Here is a 20,854-nt window from a genome sequence, read left to right as displayed (position 1 = left end):
GGAACGAGAATCACACAACCGTTTTTTGATGGAAAACACAAACACAGCAAACTCAGTCTTGATCCATACACAGTCGCGGCAAAAACGCTTTGAAACCAATGGCTAAGAGCTTGTGTGAATACTTAACATGTGCGGTCTCTATTAGTAACTAGCTAATGCCATCAGCCAAGCTGACACTCAGGCACATTATGAGATTTTTGTAGTCAGTAATGGAAATGATAGAGTCCATCCCCACACGCCCCAATTCACATTTTATATTCGCAACCTGGTTAAGGACTGCCACAGGAAATTAAAAACTACCATAGCCGCCATGTCCACCGCTAATGTGTATTTTTTATAGTGAACAAGTTGAGAAACTCACCAAGAAGCACTGGCTCTGACACATTTAAGTGTCCGTGTTAAGTGGGTTTAACAGACACTATCCAGAGCAGATACGTTTTCTGAGATTGAATGTTTAAGGTACTTTGCCAGAAAGTCATATACTTGCATTATTTTCCCATCCGGGTGGGACATCAGTCAAACCAATTAGCTCTCGTTATCAATACAGTCCATCACATTACACCTGACTGTACAGTAAACACAGCGAGACCTCAATATCTGATCTGATCGAGAGATTCACAAGCTTGCTGTAACCACTCTAAAATTTTTAGGTGGTAAAAGCACCAGGTCCACCATCATCTGTCTATTTATTCAGAATACTGCCTGTAGGCATATTAAGCGCAGGCAAAAGATATGTAAAAACAAGGCAGAAAAAGCCTCGCAAAATAACTGACTTCTTGGACCCCTGCACTGAGAGAAACAAACAGCCTGCCAAGTTAACCAGTAAGACTGTAATAAATTCTACGCCACAGAGACTGAACACTGCGGCTAATGAGAAATAACAAAACCAAAAAAAATTGTACAGACAAGCAAACTGACATACAACACATTTGAACCAGCTAGACAGACGTCAGACAAAACGTAACAGAGACTACTAACACAGACAGTTAGAGACGATTAGGTCCGGGTTTTCAAACTTCTTTTGATGCCACGGACCCGTCCCACATATCTTTAGCCCCTTGCAAGGCACCCTTCCTAAAAATACTACTACTATAGGAAGTAATTGAACAGAATGATAGAATGACAGATAGACACAAGAGTACCACAGCCTAAATGACAGACAAGAATGAAATGACATGATAAGGATTAAAGGAGAAAAATGAGCAGAAGAAATAGCTACACAGAAAGCTAGGACAGATGACAGAACTATATATTAGAGAGATATGTTAAACAATTAACATAAAGATAGGTTTGCACAACCGTAACAACAGATAAAATAAAAAGCAGCATAGAAGACAATAGATCAGAATGATCAAAAACAAAAGTAGATAGAAGAATGAGAGAAAGACATAGCTTCCAGAGTGACCAGAAACTGCAGACAAGAATAACAATATACTTAGACAAAATTATAGACAAACCGATTGAGAGAAACGCAAAGAACAACCTATAACTCAATCAACAGACGAGCCAGACCAGAATTACCAGTTAGTACTGACAGTCATGATATATCCAACAACAGAACACTAGATGACTGGGGGTCGGGCTAGAGCGTCAAACAGTACAGAACGACATAATGATAGTAACACAGGCAGACCAACAATTAATACCAAGGCAGAACAACAGGATAGAATGAAATAATGAATAGATAGAACAACATACAGAACATATGGACAGACAGACGGGACAGACAGAGGGACAGCACAGACATAGGGACGGACCGAGAGACGACAGTAAGAGGAACAGACAGACATCATATAGATGAAAGACAGACAGACACAGCTGACAGACGTACAGACCAGACAGAGGGACAGAGCAGGAACCTTAACGACAGATGGAACCGAGGGACAAATTACAGACAAACAGACGCGGACAGAGGGACAGAATTACAGACAGACCTGAGGACCAGATGGACATGAAGTAAGTGAAACATATAAATAACGACAAACATACAGTACAGACAGACATACATAGGTTAGGACGACATACAGACGGAACAGCCAGACAACCAGATACCGACCAGAAACATGGGGGGCAGACATCAGACAGACAACCAGACCAGACAGAAAAAAAACGAATACACAGACAGACGATTGACTGAAAAGGAAGTACAAGACATAGCAGACAGACAGAGGGTACCCATGCATTACATACAGGATGTACAGACGGACAGCCAGACAGTGACCATACAGACCATACTACAAGACAGACAGCGGGACAGACAAACATACAGTTTAGCAGACAGACCGAGGGACACAAACACAGACAGACAGCAGGGACAGTACAGATAGAGGGACAGATATATACCAGACACACATATACCGACAGACAGAGGGACAGACTATGCGGTTTGAGCTCGTTTAGTCATTCCCCGCAGTAGATTGATGTTGAGAAGTGGAGAAACCTGTCAGATAATCTCGAGGCAGTAGGTGTGTACTGAGACATTTGGTAAAGGCCAGTTGCACATAACCAGATGTAGCGACAATGGTGTGCACGGAGAAAACAGACGGGAGAGAGAGGTGTGCTATTCATAAAGCCGACAGTAACTGAATTACGATTTACATACACACAACCAATACCAGCGAATTAGTCAGAAAGAGCAAGAACGAAGCGGGCGCCATACAAACAACGCCCACATACCAAGACAGAGAAAGCACTGGAAATGATACCACTGAAAAAAAGATAGCTGATATAAACACAACAAGCGTTTGGCAGTTCATCATCATACACATGATAGCGAAACCGTAATCCTCGTCTAACTACCGTCCTCTTCACTCTTACACCTCACTCCCGTTCCCGTTCGACAATGCATCCATTCCCAACGAAACACCCACTAGTGTCGCCTCAGCAGACAAAACAGACATGTACACACTACGTAACCAAAAAACAATACAAATGGAAATGATTCATGGAAAGCACCTCGGGGGAAGGAAATGCAGAGAAGAAAAGCGTCGAAAAGGGAGCTTCCTAATGATAACGTAAAAGAGAAATAGAGAGAATAAACATAGGTCGTCGGGCCTGACGATTTTTTGCATATGATATCTGCTGACCCAGGCACCAGGAGCGAGCAGTGCCTCAGAAAGACATACTTAGTACTAGTATATCCGGAACAGAAGGAGCGGGAGAGATAGAGAACTCTGTTTATCAATCACTATAATCATTGTATATTATCTTACATAGTTTTGTTAATAATAAACGAGGAGCATTTGGTCACAACTAACTGATGACAGTCGGGGCATGACCCGCACCGGGAGGGAATTGTGGATCGTGTAGTAGAGAACCACAGTAAGTACTATGTTTTCATAATAGAGCACAAAAAGAGGATGGCGTATTTCTTATGGAAGCTTCTGCACAATTAAAAGCTGATTTTAGGGGTCCATGTACGAGCATACGCGTTATCTTAAGATCGCAGCGAATAACGCGGTTCTTTGTGTTTTCCAAATAAGAGACCGTTTCTTACAAGTTCAAGCTTCACCATTTGGACACGGCACTGTCTTTTTACAAATGCTACCTAACTTAGAATGCCACAGAAAAAAAATGGTGGTTGATTTCACTTGAAAAGCCAGTTCAACTCAGAAACTAAACCTAAAAACATTTTTGGCACTTGAAAATAAAATAAAACAATTTGCTGTGAAAAATAAAATATACATAAAATTATTTCAGCGTAGTTTCCATAAGTCAACATTTTAATTTAGTTTAAACTGTGAAAACTGAAATTAAGAAATATTTAACAAAACTATAATTTTGTAAAAAGTCTACTAAAAATTACAAAAATTCTACAACTATAAAATTGAAAATGAAAAATACTATCGACTGTTTTAGATTCCCAATAAAAGATGCCCACGTACTATAGTTTCTTTTAATATTAAACACAAGGTTAAATGCGCATAAACTATATTAATAATATAAAATTGCAAATACAGAGAGACTTGAAGTGTTAACCTAAATTAGTAATGTGGTTTAAACTGTAACAGACATAATTTAACCAGTTTTGTAAATTCAAACTTCAATTATATTAAAAAAAACACATAGATATATTTGATTTAAAAATTAGATACATAATATAGGAATCATCCTAAATTATTTTTCCTTGCACCCATATTTATTGCATTATTTTTCCATAATAATGCGTACACAGACTATCCTGTCTTACCCTTACAAGTGTCTGTCTCCTGACCCATCCACTCTGTTACATTCCTGGCAATCCCAAACTTGAATTATCCAAGGAGTGAGAGTAGGAGTTGTAAAATACAGAGGTGACTAAAAAGGACATGATGGAGGTGACGAGGGAGGAAGAAAGAGAGACCAAGCGGGAAGCGAGGACTTGAGTCAGACCACATCCAAGGGGACTGAATATCTGCTTGGGTGAATGGGGGTCATTGTACAAAGGGTAGCACTAACATAGACACACAGTCCCTGACCTTCTCATAGGACTTCACACAGATAGCCAACCCAGAAGAAGAGGGGGGTGGGGGGGCTTCATTTCTTGCTGTTTTTTTGTGTTACGGTGTACTGAAAGTAAATGAATGGAGTTAGCGAGACCAGCGAGGCAGAGAGAAAACAAAACAAAGGGACTGGAGATACAGAATGGGGCGGGCAGTGGAAGACAGGGTTGCAGAAAGCCAATTTGAGTCTTTCCACAAGTAATCATTCTGCTAAGCCCTTTTAACAGCGCAAGAACAGAGAGAATGTTTTTTTTTTTCTGCCTGACAGGGGCGCCATTATGTTTTTTCTCCAGGCTGATGCATTAAAACCCGTTCCATTGTCTGAATCTCAGCAGAGAAAACCACTTTAAATCGAAACCAATTCATGAGCGAAAGCGCCAAGGAAATGCCATCAAGGCAAGGGAAAGCGTTTGATAAGAAAGTGTACAATGGAGGAAGTTTGTTAAAGGGCCTGAGCGCTGTTTCTATAACAAGAGAACAGAACACCTTGAACCAGGGGACTGGGACTTAATGCATGGGTTTTTTTTTTTTTTTTTTTTTTTGCATCAGGCATTTGGACAGAACTGAATGTGAATGCAAATCCCACACTATCCTCATCTATATAGTATGCAATATAGGGATTTTTTTTTCGTTGAGTTCAAATCATAAAGGTAATGCGAGCCTAAATAGCATACCATGGATACATACTTTGGAAAAACACTGGCAATAATATGTTATGGTGCCCAGTGTCCGGCAATAGACTATATTTCAGCGAATTTCAGGACAGTTTGGTGCATGATTTAAGGCTAATATTACCCACAAATCCCCTTGCTTCAGAGGATGAGGAAGCTTGAGAGGGGCAATTTAACTTGTAGAAAAAAGGTGACAAATGCAAGAACAAAAGCATGAACCTACAGTACACATTTTTGAAGGCTTTGAAGTTCAAAAGATTGAAGCTGGTAAGACTGATTGTTTTTTTTTAAATGTCTTATGCTCTACCAAAGCTAGCATTTATTTGATCAAAAATACCAATATATATTGCATCAAAACTTGAGATTAATTTTTATCCCTGCAAAATTTAATAACTTTAACATCTTTTAATCTTTTTTTTAATCTTTTTTTTTTTTTTTTTAGCTTTTAATTTTATTTTTTTTTTCCTAGTACTTAAAGCTTTAATTAGCTTGCTGTGATTAATAAACTCTGCTTGCTGTTCAGACAACCCACTGACTAGTCTTTTTTGCACACCCATAACACAAAAGGTGTTCATCCAAAAAAAAAAAAAAACACATATTCTGTCATCATTTACTCACCTCCATCATCTCACTACATGACTTTTCTTGCTCTGAGAACATATGTTGAAGATCCCTGAGTCCAAACAACACTGGACCCCATTGACTTTCATTGTATGCAAAACTCAACTTTCTCAGAATATCTTCTTTCATGTCCCACCGACTAAAGAAAGTCATTCTGTAAATGACAATTTCCATTTTCGGGTGAACTATCCCTTTAAGTGTGTAATGTAGGCATGCAAATTTGAATGCAGTAAACGACTAGAGAGGGAAATTAAGAAGGAAGGAACAAAGTGAAGGGGCTGATGTGGGTGTAGACAGTGAAGGAGAAAGACGAAAGACAGAAAGAACATGCAAAAAAGAAAGGCAAAACAATGGAGACAGAGAAAAAAGGAAAAGAGAGAGAGCGGGAGATAAAAGGGAGGGACGAGCGAGAAGAGGGAGAGAGTGGGATCCGATGAGAGAACACTGTGGGCGACAGTAATTGCTTCGTCTTGCTCTGCTGCCCATATATGGTAATAGAATGTGTGACTGAGAGGGGGTAACCTGTGTGAGCCCAGAGCATCCCACACACACACACATACACCACACATGCTGCAATCAGACACGCTGATTACAAAACGCATTAACAGTCAGAAATGAGATGACAGACACTCAGAAATAAACACTCAACAGGAAAACCTTACAAGAGCTCCTAACATACAGGAAGAGACAAGAAAAACTGTCACACACATAACTGCCATCATCACACAAAATGACCTTCGCAGCCCATTTTACTTCTGTAATCTAAGAGCAACAGGATATTCAAGAAGACAACATGCACTGGGAATCGTGAGTGGATTGTGACAAGTGTCTGAAAAACCAAAACATATTGTATATGTTACATACATAACATTTTGTATATATTAATATTATATTAATTTAAAATATGTTCACGTTTTCATCAAAAGTATCATGTTTGAATTAAAATTGTTTAGAAAAGATGGAAAGCCAATGCATATCAATTACAGACGTATATTTACCGCAAAAGGTTATCCAGAAATGTAACACAATGTAACAAGTCTGAAAGTGGCTAGAAAAGTCAACAGGGTTGATTTAATGTAATGTTCTCTTTAAAGCATGTGATAGACCAATGGATTAATGTACCTGTTTTTTTTCCGACATCAGCACAGGCCACTAAAAAAACCCATATTGGTCAGGCACTATTTTAATATCAACCAGTATAAAACTGCACTCTGCTTACATTGCGTTAGCTGTGTAGGCCTTTGGACCAATCAGACACACCACTATCTGTTATATTTAACAAATAATATCTAACGCCCCCTCATCTAACCAAAGGGTCTATGGAATCTTCCCCCAAAATGCAACTATCATCCATAGCAACCAAAGGCACACTATCTGATAACACTAGGTTTTTATTGGTTTATTGCTAGGTTTAACTTCCCTCCAAAAGGTACCATTCCTCAATGGCTCACTCAAATCCTGAGGGTGTGACATCATCACCCTATATAGATCACTGATCACCAGATCAGAGTGTTTTTTTTGTTAGATTCAAGAATTCCAGGAGAAGATGCTGAGCTAAGAGCCTTAAAAACCACCCTAAGCTTGTGCCAGGCCTTTGCCCTTGACTTTCCATTCATCAAGATCCTCTGATTCGAACTGGTATTTCTCATCAACTCACTTCAGCAGAGACCAACTGCAGCCCCAAAGTGCATCAGGATTATTTTTCAAACAGGCGAGACATGCAAGTATCAAACTTAGTCTTATTAATTGATACATTAAGTATCATATGCACCTTTTACAAAGGTGTGTTTGAACTAAGAAACTGATCTTTCCTTCAGGCCGTAGATCTGCTTAATATCAAATTGTATCATAGCTTCATGTCTATTTCTCATCTCTTTACTGCTTAAGCTTTAACCCTTTTTCCCTACGTCCACTGTATGCGTGTGTGTGTGTGTTAGACTAGTTTTGGAAGTGTTTATGTAGTTAATAAAGTTCTTACTTGTATCACACCTGAGGTTGTTTTGTTGTTGTTTGCTCATAACTGGAGTCCCTAATCATGAAGATTTTTTGCTACATGCTCTGAGTAGTATTGTACAGTAAGAAAGTTATTTTCCTTAACCAGGAAATTAACGTTCTTAGAATTGACAGACAGTTGACACTGAGAGGTCAAGTAAATACTTACAATGGATCTAAATATTTATAATTACTCATAACTAGTTATGATTGATTATTCATATTTCCCCTTTGAGCTGATTCGCTACAGCTGACAGCATGCACCCTCATTAACGCAGGTATTTTAAAAGCAGAGATTGTGAAACAACCTACTTCCCACAAACACTCACTCACACACAAACAAACACCTAGTTACGGCCCCTTTGTGCTGTACGAGCGTGACTCATCCCATCAGACATGAGGCGGAGGACGCCAGCATAGTGAGTCTTGGCTATCTCCTCCGCTCCTGCAAGTGCTGGGCATCTGGAAGGGCACCAGGCAACCTCAGCTCCCTGGCACGCCAAGGACGCCCACATGACCGGCCCGGCTCGTGTGCCAGCTCAGGACCCCTGCATAGACTCAGCAAGACTTGACAGGATTCTGGTGGGCTCATCTGTGAAGGACACGCCACAGAACCAGCACTGAGGGAAAACGCAGAATGTTGACAAATACAAGTGAATTTGAAAATTCTTTTCTTGATGCTGGTCCTCAAGCAAAATGAAAAGTCTTACACTGCAAAGGCATATAGAAGAAAATTTACAATATACTTCAAACTGTGTCTATATGAATTAACTGAATATACATTGCTAGTCTTGTTGTGAATGATTCACCACTGCATGTTATTGCAAAGAAACAAGTTTAACTAAAATCCAATAACTAGCTCCGCCTCTGAAACAACCTACTCTTCTTTTATGATGATCACAAAAAACACCTTTTTAAAAAACCCCCCCCCCCAAACAAACATCATACAATACAAAAAAAAAAAAAACTGGTGTGAGGTTTAGGGGGTGTTTATATGACACTATTTTCAACTAAAAGCTGAAAACTTTATGCTGTTTGGCTGTTCATTTACACGACAGAGGAGTTTTGGGGGCCTGAAAACGCAAACTTTTGAAAACGGGTTTCAAAGTGCACGTTTTTGAAAATGACACCATTATCTTTGTGTAAACTACAAAAACACAAATTTGTGAAAACTGTGACATCATGCGCATGTATATTACATATTCAGTCTATAGGTATGTGCGCAGACACGTAGTGTTTCTTAAAGTGACATCGCCCTCTACTGGCATGGCATGAATAATACAGCATTTTTAGTCATTTTCGCAAAATGGGGATCATTTTGATAGCATTGACATCTATATTCAAAAACTTTCAAAAACTCAAAGGAAAAACTTTTGTTTTTAGTACAGTGATGTCACAAACTTACCCTTACTTTGAAACAATTTTCACTCAAAAATTGGTAGTCAATATTACAAATAATTACAAAGCAACAATTAACACATTGACTTAAACAGTAGAAAAACTGATAAAAGGATTTTCTTGTAAAATTTACTCCAAAAATGCTAGAAAAATTTATCGTAATTTTAAAAAAATTTGAATAAAAAAAAAATCAAAAAAATGTTAATCACTTTTCAAAATTACCTTGAATTTTGAACACGCAGTTAACTGTAACAGTTAAATAATAAATAAATTCACAAAATACTTAAAGCGTTGATCTAATTTAAAAACACAAGGTAAATATAATTTATACAACACAATTAACTCACTTTTAAATGTTTAAATGTATTTTTTTAAATAAAAATGTATAGAGACCATTTTTTTATTATATGCATTTTTCCTGCCCTACATTTAATTGAATATCCAGTTTATAGAAGTACAACAGGCTACAAACGCTGTTTTATATAAAAACTAACTACCAAGAGAGAAAAAAACTATCAAGAAAAAAAAAAACATCAGAAGAAATTAAGAAAAACACTCTTGTGGGAGAAACATTATCATGCACAAAAAAAAAAAAAATGCATGCTGATTGTCATGACAAAGGCAAAGTTTACGCCGCCTCTGCAGTGGCACTTCATTTGCTCATGTTAACATGCAACATTCCCTTTATGTGTCTTAATACAGAACACTGGAAGCAATAAACAGCCAAATTTAAGATAAAACAGCATTTAAAGCCCACTGTGCTTGTGTTTTGCTATTTATTTCACAGCAAAACAGCATACTCAACAAGAACACCACAAATAAAGAAGATCTTACTATACAGTATGTATTAATAATGCACCGGATCAATAAAAAGTGGTCTCTTTGTGGACAAGTGACTGCAAAGACATTTTAGGAACAATGTAGACAGATGAATCGATCACAATAACACCAAGAATGTTAAGAAAGAATTAAGAAAGTCTTAAAGACCCCCTTTAAGCTAAAGTGTGTAATTTAAACAGCATTAAGGTGACTAAACTGAATTGCACAATAAAAGGTTTTCACTAACAGGCCCTTATCTTCTACTGGATGCACAAAATTTTTCTTTTTTTTATTTTTTTTAAACTCTTTAAAGCTTTAAATAAAACAATATACACAGCCTAATCAGGACACGCTTCATCTGCGTAATCAAGTCTTCAAAAATAGGTCTAAATATGTCATGATTGAGCCGCGGCCTACGGCGGTGCTTATGCTAAACAACTAGTGAAGAACACCAAAGCGCAAGAGCACTGAATCCCACCTCCCTTCATTATCCTCTCCTCAAGTAGAGCTGTCAGGAAGGGCGTTTGATAATATATGGCAAAAAAAGCCTTATTTGGGCAAAGAAAGCTATTAGAAATGACACCTTCTTGTTTAGTTTCATGCATTAATGCTATGCAGCATTGTGACTCATCAGAGAGACTGATTGCTTCTAACACATTTACATTATTGCAGGTATAACACTGTCCATCTACAGCTCAATGCAAGTTAGAGAGCCGCCACTCTATAAACAACACCTCAAATGAAAACATCTGACGGGTTGCGATATTATGTTATAACGAGCTTGTTTTTGTGTTGAGTAATATCTGATGGGAGTGAGGTTAATACTTGAGAGTTCAAAGCAGGATTCAACAGGACACGGATGTTTGGATGTTGACATTCAGAAGAAATGTGACTGTGAAAGCGGACCCGCGTATTTACGAACGACAACATCCATACGCAATTTAATCTAATCGTGTGATTAACCAGAGGCTAACAGCTGATGAACGATAATGACATGGCACTGTACATAATGCACGTGAAATCTGAGAAAATCCTGTTCTAATGCCAGCATTAGAATGTGTGATTACCCCATAAACTGGTTTTGCTTCACCAGATTTTGTTTTGAGGCCTGAAGCAGAACCAGTATATTAGAAATTCTAGTAATGATGTTGGCATTTGACTACACTTGATGGCATTTGACTATATATTTGTAAAAAGTGTACTTATTATGGAAACAATATACTAAACTATACAATATATTAATATGCTATATAATAAAAGAATATACTTAATATATTTTTGGAATACTTAAATGATTATTATTTTAAATTTATATTAAATGCAATATACTAAATTATTAACATGAATTGGAATTGTGACATTTTTGCTTTGAAAACATCTATTGAAAATCTTGCCTCGCCTTTTATTTTCACCACAATTCAATACCGTCGTTCCAAGAAATGAGTTCTTCTCCAGCCTGAGGAGGGCTTTCACGTTCAACATCCTCCTTAGGATTCGGACCACGCTTCCTAATGAGGCAGGAATTAACCTCTACAGTCAATTTCCTTTGGCTCTTCTCTATTTCTTTCCATCTATCACCGTTCTGAGAAATGGTGCAGGGTATGACACTCTCCAATGTGAGAACGTGAGACAGAGAGAGAGAGAAATGGGAATAAGAGAGCCTGAGAATAGCCTTGGTTATGACAGTACGGCCAAACTTTGGAAACTTCTGGGCTTTGGAAACACAGGCACAGTGTCTAGATCCGAGAGCAGTCACCTGTGCAGTGTCAATGTGCCTGACACTCAACCCACCGTGAGGTTTCATGTGACAGACAGATAGCTATCGGACGGAAGAATAGGGAAAATGAGTGTGCCAATCTTTGCGAGACCCCTCACACGGGACCGAGAATGAGAAAAAAGATTAAAAGGAGAGCAAATGGAGACTTTGTCCTCAGGAGAGACATCAGAGACTTCCTGTAGTCGTGTTTTGCAGACATACTTTGTGGTTTGTATTCCATCTGAAATAAAATTCAAAGAAAAATCCATCTGTTTTCCTTACCTGTGTAAAAATGATGGAGCATTTTACCTGCTGTCTTTCAGCTTCCTCAGGCAGGCGTCCTCTGAGGAATCCATTCACATCCAGACAGGAATGTCTGTGATTGTGGTGCATTCTTTTTTCACGATACTTCTCATTTATTTTAACTTTTGTTGGATACAGTGACTGAAGCTAAATTTCTTGTTTTGCTGCCCAGTGCACCTTCATCATGGATTCAGACATTTTAAACCAGCTTTCTGGGTAAAAATAACAGCTGGTGGTTCAAGATGCTTAGACGTAAGGAAGATGACCTGACTGGATCACACAGAAGAGGTTATGTTTTAACGTATGGCAACATTTTTCAGTTATCAAAAAAAAAATATTTAAATTATGTGTGAAAATTTTTAAAATAATTACACCTAAATATTAAAATAATGTTAAAACATACAATTAATTATATATACATATACAAGCTATACATATATATATATAGAGAAGATACATATATATATATATACACACACACACACACATATATATATACTATATATATAAACTATATATATGTGTGTATATATGTATTTTTAAAAAATATATTATACATTTACATAACATTTATATAATATTAAAAAACTAAATTCTTATAAAATCAGTAAATTAACTTAAATTTATACTTAAACATTAAATATATATAAATATTAACTCTCTTAATTATATATGCAACACATTACATATATAAGCATTTATTTCAATGGGCTTCTTGATGCACACATCCATGACCTTCCACAATGCCTTTATCCAGAAAACAAACAGTCCCATCTTAGTAAAAAATAGCAGACATCCCAATCCCATCTGAATCAGTTCATGAAATCACAGACATCAGCTGTTAATAATTATAACTCCAAAATCATTTGGAAAACTATACAAATGATCCGCAAATCTCCTACGACAAGTGCATATGTGTGATTAGATTTGTCTACAATCGAAAATTTCAATTTGAACTAATTGAAAACATTTTAGCACATTCTTCCAAGACCAAATTATCTGTTTTACGAGAATTTTATGCAGATTTGTATAGCCGTATACTCCATTATCTTTCAAAAAAATTCACTTTACTACTCTGCATCTGCAACTTAAAATTAACTTTAAAAGAGCAAAACCTCTGGGCAACAATATTTTCTTCAGCGTGTCTGGGTCTTTGCACATAATCCTATGTATTTTTCTATATTTGCAAGCACGTAGGTGTGCATGGACGTGGACGAAGCTTTTGTGAAAAATGTGGAGAGTGTTGCCATGCCTGGATGTATTGCAATTTTAGTCTCAGTATCCAGACAAGTGATTCTGCAATTCTTCAGTCTGCAGAACCCCATCTGTTCCCACTCAGTTACTAAAACCTTTTTTAGCCATTTCCATCACTACAAAGAGCTGAACAAACTTACAGTAGTATATAACTGCCAAGTCAGCTGGAATTAAAAAGCAGAAACACACACACGCGCGCGCCCACACATACACACAGAAGGAGGGCATCACAGTCAGCCGCTCACATAAACATTTATGAATTTTCCCCACGAGAGTCATTTTCCCTAACACCATGACTGAAGCTCTGAGGAATCCTCAAGAAGCATTAGCCTTTCCAGCTCTCAACTCAGAGCTTTGGATGCCAGCAACTCCGAAAATTCTCTCAAGGGTTTAAGTCAGCGGCTTGAGACATGCCTGTCATCTCAATTCACCGAACCGAACTTAAAAACCATACAGGACATAAAACTTTTTTTGTTTAGTTCCAAGGTCTTAAGAGTAACAGCTCTGGCTGGAAGTCATTCTTTAGTATCAAAAAAAGAGATTCAAAATAACAGGGCAAAAATCATGTTCCTCTGCTGACTCTACATTAATTGTATGGTCACTTCTCAACATCTTTTCAATCTACATGAAGTCAAAATTGACGCGAGTTACTTTATTACGCGCTCAAGGTCTTGCTGTCTACAGTTCATTGGTGAATGTCAATCTAAAGAAAAAGACATGTTTGTCTTTCATCAGATTGTGACAACGTGCACAATCCAAACAATTCCCACCTTTTTTTCTTGTTCTTGTTAAATATTTTATTCAAAAATGTCACATTATGGAAGTAAAATGAGTTGAGAACGCACTTGTTGACTTTTTGAGCTTGTTAAAAAAAAAAGCTTTTTTTATCAAAAAATGTGCTATTATTCAATTCCTTGCAAAGTGATCACAAAGGCTCAAAGCAAGGGACTCAAAAAAAATATTGAAAAAAAAAAAAAGAGTTCTACTGCCTCTAAAATAACTTGTATGGTCTTTTTTCAAGTTGCTTAAATCAATATGAAAAAAACACCCTGACACTATTTACTTTCATACACACTCATGATCTCATTTGCTCATTTTCACAATCTTTCACCAAACTGCGACAACTTGCACAATCCAATCAATTCCCACCTTTTTTTCATGGTAAAATATTTTTCTTTCAGATACATGTCACATTATGGAAGAAAAATGCTTTGAAATGTGCGTTGACTTAAAAAAAAAAATTTAATCCAAAACATTCCAATGCTATTACTCAATTCCTTGCAAACAGATCTCAAACGCCCAAGTCATCATTCCACAAATATTAAAAATATCTAAAACAGAGCAAAAAAAAAGTTCCTCTACTGCTTTTATGGTCATTTAAGCAAACCATGAAAACAAAACTGACAACATTTACTGTTGTCTACATAATCTTTCATCAAACTGTGACAACTTACAATCCAGTCAATTCCCACATTTTTTCCTCAGAAAAAGAGAGCTTTTAATCAGAAAACATTCCAGTACTGTTCCTCAATTCCTTACAAACTGGATAACGAAGGCCCAAATTTAGCAAGCGTAACACAAAGGTTTAATTACAAATGACATGGTCTTCAAATTCATCTCTCAGATTAAAAGAACAAGATGAGAAAATGAGATCCTGTAAGCCACCTTTTTTAGATGACACAAATTTATTGTTGGTAATGAGGTTAACACTGCTGTAAATTACAGAGGTCTGCTGAGGTGGAAGCACGGTTTCTATTAAAAAGGTAGATTGAGCACATAAAGACATACACACAAATTCGTATGTGTTCCTGCACAATTAAAAGCAGCGCATTAAACGGTGCAGGGCTAAGAAAGTCAATCATGCAGCGAGCTTCTGAAGAAGATCAGACGGTAATTAAGGCAATTTCAGCTCCTCCCTCAAGAGGATCTCAATGAATCAGCATAGTGTGAGCTAGCTCAGGCAAATGCTGTTAACATGTAGTGCCCACCACCAATTCTTCTGATGGATGCTCACCTGCATGCATGGACATGTTAAACTAATAAAAGTCAGATTTCAATATGCACTCATATTTCTAATCAAACTACCTTGATCAAATTACCTTGGGTAGTCTATGCAATGCACATTAATTCTATAGCTCTACACTCAATTATTCAGACCTTTCTTCAAGAATTCCTATGAGCAATAAAAACAAACTGAAATGAGATGGTTCTACTTACATGAAACATAAATGAGAAATAACTCCATTAAGTCATCTGAGCAATGAAAGAGCAGCATTTATGTGCTTAACCCACCACCAATCCAGCTGACAGATGAAAGGACAGCTAACCTGAATTTTAAGACAAGTTAAGCCGCAAAGAACTAGATTTGCATTTTTCCTAAGGAAAAAAATAGCACTTGCACAGCAACAATTGAAAAGAATGTTTTACGTAAGTCTAGGTTTTAGGCTTTGGTTCTGTGCATATACAATGCCACAACAGAGTCATGGTCTTTTTTTTGTTGTTTTTTTTTTTTTGCTCAAGTATACAAGTCAAAATCTGCTAAAATGTAAATTATTGTAACAAATAATGTAAAAATGTAGCATCTTTCTTTGGAAAAGTGATAACCTGTCATTTATGTATTATGTATGTTACAGCCTCTGACAGACACCATGTTGAAGCTCCTCAGGCCACCATTTCCTCAGAAAGTGATGACATAGTCAAAAATAGTGTGGGTTTTCCATGGAATGCATGTACTCCCTGGACCTCTGCTTCTTGTAAATACTACTACATATTGTGCATAGTAGACAAAATGTTACATTCAACTGTTGCAAATTTGCTGACTTCTGAAAAATCAAGTTAATTTTATTTTTTTACCAGGAAACCAGTGGGGGTTTTTTATGCATAAAATTGTTTATATTCTCTGTTGTGACAAAAAACACTTATTTAAACTCACAAAAGTGCAGATCAATTGTTATTCAGTATATGCAAATACAAATGACATCAATTTAAAATGTAAATGACAACCTAGAAGTCAATGGGACTTTAAGATTAAAGTTTAACAAAATGTTAAAGAAAGCTTTACAAAATCCAAATCTAGCACACTTAACACTGCGTCCTAACCAACTATTTGTGGCTTTAAACTTATCACATCCAGCAGCACAAGGGCTGAAACCTATATAAGTCAGTTAAAGATTTTAAACAAACCCTAATCAAAATGTTTGAGGTATAGCAATGCAGCACAGCAGTGAGATGGCTTGTCACTTTTTGCTTAAAACGACTAAAATAAATGAAGGCATTGAAAATTTTTAAGAGGGTGGAAAAACCCTTTGAATGAGCCCAGGGTCACAAAAAAAGGCTGATCTCAGAGCACACACACACACACACACAAAAAAAAACCTCTCTTTAGCCTTCATTTTATCAGGCACAGTGGGTGATAAGACGACATAGCTGGCCTTCACTAACGGCACCAATGTCCACCAGGAGGACAGACAGAGAGAGAGAGAGAGAGAGAAAAGGGATGCTGGAGAGTCAAAGAGACAGAGAGTATCTCCGCGAGACGTGAGACAAACAGATCTAAATCGGGAGACGGACGGAGACACAGAACAGATTTTCCATTCTGTTCTATGGCAACATCTGATTCCCCATTTACAACTGAAGCATATTCTCAAGTCCAGTGAGCAAACAATTTTCATTTTTTTGTACACCCTGGAACTTAAGTCATTTCGAATATATAATCTACAATACAAAAGAGATCACAGAAACAGCTCCTAGACAGTAGGGGCCAAAACGATTTATAAACTGTGAGACAGAGGTAAATCGAGGACAGACGGGGAAACGTTTTTTGTCAACACACTCTCCTGTGCTCCACTCTACAGACACTCATAAACAATGGAAGTGGAAAAGACAGAGGGTCTTACAGGCGACCAATCACTAAAGCCACCAGAACAAAGGCTTGAGATGGAGCTCTGAATGCACGGCGGGAGAAAAAAGGAGGAGGGGTGCGAGGAAAGGGCACTCATTCAAAGGCCAGCAATTTTAGTCCCTCTTGCATGCTCAACGAGGGGAAGACAGAGAAAGGTTTCTTGTGAAGGTGTGATGAGTTCCTTCTGCTCTCTCTTTTGGACAATGCAGACTCTGAGGTCTTTTGTTCTTGGGAACCTGTTGGCATAGAGGAGCATTGTTCAGTGGGGGAGAAAAAGGAGTACAAAGGAAACTACATTATCACGCTTTTGTGCAGGAGTTGCTCTTTTGCCGCTGCACTGCATTTGTTGCTTTTGACAGTAATGGAAGACCAAAGGGAGCCAATAAGGAAAGTATCTACTTCCATTTGTCGCGCCTCCCTTGATCCCAAACTGAATTAAGCACTCAGCAATAATGTTTTAAACTTCCCTCAAAGACTCTAAAACAAGATGGATGCCATCAGATCCCCAATGAAAAGGGGTCTCCATGACAAACTGCGAAAAAAACCTTCACCTCACCCCTGAAGATGCCTTTAGAGAGCTAATACACAAACCTTTGACATGTACCAACAAGATTAATGGGCAAACGAAAGTCTTGCATGCATGGTAATAACCCTCCACTCGTCCTGAGGTGTAAAATGCCTTATCCCATTAAGAAATTAATAGAGGCGAACCCCAGAGTATGCCCACGCGAGTTGAGTGGCACTGGAATCTTGGCATGACTAACTGTGGTGCCACGTGCACGATTCATCCATCCAAAACTCATTTATCCAACGACCAAGATGCTCCTCTTATTTCTTGTGAAATATGTGCACAGGGACCGCTCAAGATCGGGATTCATTTACAGCCACCCAGTACCAGCATCACGTCGAGTTTCCCTGCCCATGCATGTACCTGAAAACTGATGTTTTGTGTGACTAGCATGCAATAAATCAATTTAAAAAAAACTGTGCACACTTGTTTGAAACTGGTCTGAAACTGGTTTGAAAACCACCTGATCAGTTGTCAGGGTTGAAAACAGTGTCCCAACAAGAGCAGCAAGTGCAAAGAGTGCAAATAAAGGGCAAAAGAGGACACATTAGGAAGAGTATAAAAATTGCTCTGCATATCTCATTCATATTTTTTACCATTTAAGTGCCGTTCCCACCAATAACGACAACTATAATTGATTAATATAAATAGTGTAATTAACAAGAGGAACAATATCGTTGGAATCACTTTCAGAGTTTCAATTTTTTTTTTTTCAGCTGATGAACAATAAAAACATTGACAGCCAATCAGAATCCATCTAACATTAAAAAGCTTGAGAATTTAAAGAGGTAGAAGAATAAATTGCAGTGCGCGATTAAAATAGACAGAACATTGTCTTTCGTTGGTGTGGACGATAATATAGTTATTATAGCCTAGTTATCTTTATATTTATCGTTCTTGATTTGAACAGCTCTATCTTTCGATTTTACTGCACAAATTAGTTCAAACCCGACTCTTTCGCATGTTGTTAGATGATACTGGACACGGCTTTGTGAGAAAATGTTTTTGGAATTATAGGTACAATCATGAACAACAATGCAAATAGTTGCGTAAAGTACGCGCTATGTTGCCAAAACATGTAACCGGAGTCTTTAAATAGGCTACGCGCAGAGCTTCAGTCCTGCAGTGAAGCCTCGCTTACCCAGAACCACAGACATGTCCTCCTTATCAGAGGAAAGCAGCCCCCTCTGAGACGCCATCGAATCACTGTGATGTTCAAACCACCAGGGACGAAATGCCTAGGACCATCACCACATGCAAGACTAGTGTGGCAAATAAGGGGAACAGTAACTTAAAATGCAATTTTATAACGGTGGTATCTCAAAACAGCAGAAGACTTGCATAAAATTCAGACATCATTGCATTTTGAAGAGTTACAGTCAGACGCACAGACCTGTCTAAAGTGTTGACAACTAAACCCTGTTGCGTTTTCTTGCCACCACTGTGCAATATAATACATATAACAAAAGATATAATACATGTAAAAGTTTCAAACTGTAAAGTAGGTGATTAAGAAAGATAATCCAATTACACCTGCTCCCTTCCAGTCTAAGAAAATCGACAGGCCACACCTTGCGTAACATGGCGTACGAGACCCTGGATACGGGTTACGATCAGTGGCTCTGATTAAGTTAACAAGCAGGTAAGCTGTAGAAATCAGCGCGCACCAGCGTTACGCACGCATGCAACTTGCGTATCAATACACACTTGGGACGGGCGACTTCATGTTAAGCGCTCAGTGAAGGTAAACATCATGCAAATTACCCTAGTTAAACAGTTTTAAAACCGGACGAGCAGTAAAAAGATTAACCCACAAGTTACTGTGTCACATTACCTTGGCTGGACAGAAGACACGCGCCGAGAATCAGGCAACAGTTTATCATCGTAACGGCGCTCATTCCGCTCTCGTCCGCGGGAGGTTAAACAAATCCTGGAAACTTTAGCATAAAATCTCGTTTACTTTGCGAAGCGAACCGGAGGCGGTGTGTTGATGGTCGTCAGATTGCAATCTCAGTCTACTGTCCGCTCCAACTGGTGGTAAAGCCCGGAGTGTGTACAGGTATGTTATGGTGCCCTTGATGGACGCCGTTGAGTCCTCCTGCCTGACGCGACGCGCTGCGCTCACTCGTTCTGTTCGATCGCTAGCGAGACCGATAGAATTGGTCGTGATGTGATGTCATCGTCGCGTCACGCCGAAGTGGGAATGGAACGCCAGTGAAGTTTAGAACTTGTGGAATGGTCTGCCGCGATACACTTACACTTTGTGCGAGATTGTAATCAACATGCGAAATTAACTGGGGATTTGGACAAAATGCCCCGTGGTAAATTCCCCTGGTTTTTACCTAACGTTTGATGCTGTGTAGCCTAATATATAACATTCTGTATTAAAAATATGTAACATTCTGTATTAAATAAACAGTACAATTATACGTGCCGCCTCAAAATAGTTCATATTTAGAGAGTATAGTCTGTTATGGCTGTACTATAATGTATGGCATTCTGTAGCACTATTTTGAATCAAAACTGACACAATATACTTTAAAATCTAATTAGATTAACTAATTCCGTGAATCTAATTAGATGTCTGAGTATATTGTGACAGTACGTTTGATGTCTGAAGTCACAAAATACTTCAATGTCTATTTAGATTCACAATTTTAGTGAATCGAATTCGATATTACAGCCTATTGCGACAGTAAACAACTGTATGATCTAACGAAGAACGACCGATTATTATGTAAAGTACATTATAGCAGAGGGTTTTCCTGCCATCATGGTTCCAGTTGAGAATTTATTTCAATTAATTGCATCATCTTAATAACATAAACATAAATGGACGCCACACTGTTTATATTGTGGTTCAAAATATGCCCTCATAAATGGTGAATGGTAAATGCCTCTGAAATTCAATTCCGAGGAGGGACTGTTATATTAAACAATAAACAAAAAGTTAATTTTCCACACTGGCAAAACTGTCAGACAAATATAAATCAGAAGACTTAGCTTTGTGCATGTTCTGGTCGTTTTTTCCTGAATCTGAAACTTGTACGTTCATCTATTTTAAACGCATTATTGCCTGACTTGCTTCAT

The 20,854-nt window shown here is 37.9% G+C and overlaps 1 protein-coding gene across 2 annotated transcripts in view; it reads right to left on the bottom strand.

Annotated features, from left to right (window-relative positions):
• Positions 1-20,003, bottom strand: part of LOC109095072 (nectin-2-like) — an 86,736-nt gene extending 66,733 nt beyond the window's left edge. Inside the window, exons 1-2 of one of the 2 annotated variants that reach the window (XM_042776201.1) lie at positions 19,599-20,003; positions 18,906-19,026 (exon numbers count right to left, since the gene is read on the bottom strand). In XM_042776201.1, the coding sequence (XP_042632135.1) occupies positions 18,906-18,963 (58 nt within the window). In that variant the 5' untranslated portion in view covers positions 18,964-19,026; positions 19,599-20,003. The remainder of the gene's footprint in view (positions 1-18,905; positions 19,027-19,598) is intronic. The other variant, XM_042776199.1, reaches the window with a different exon arrangement.
• Positions 20,004-20,854: the final 851 nt, after the last annotated feature.

This window comes from Cyprinus carpio, chromosome A19 (assembly GCF_018340385.1).
Source record: "Cyprinus carpio isolate SPL01 chromosome A19, ASM1834038v1, whole genome shotgun sequence".
In the NCBI taxonomy this organism is placed as follows: domain Eukaryota; kingdom Metazoa; phylum Chordata; class Actinopteri; order Cypriniformes; family Cyprinidae; genus Cyprinus; species Cyprinus carpio.
This window is presented reverse-complemented; position numbering and strand designations above follow the sequence as displayed.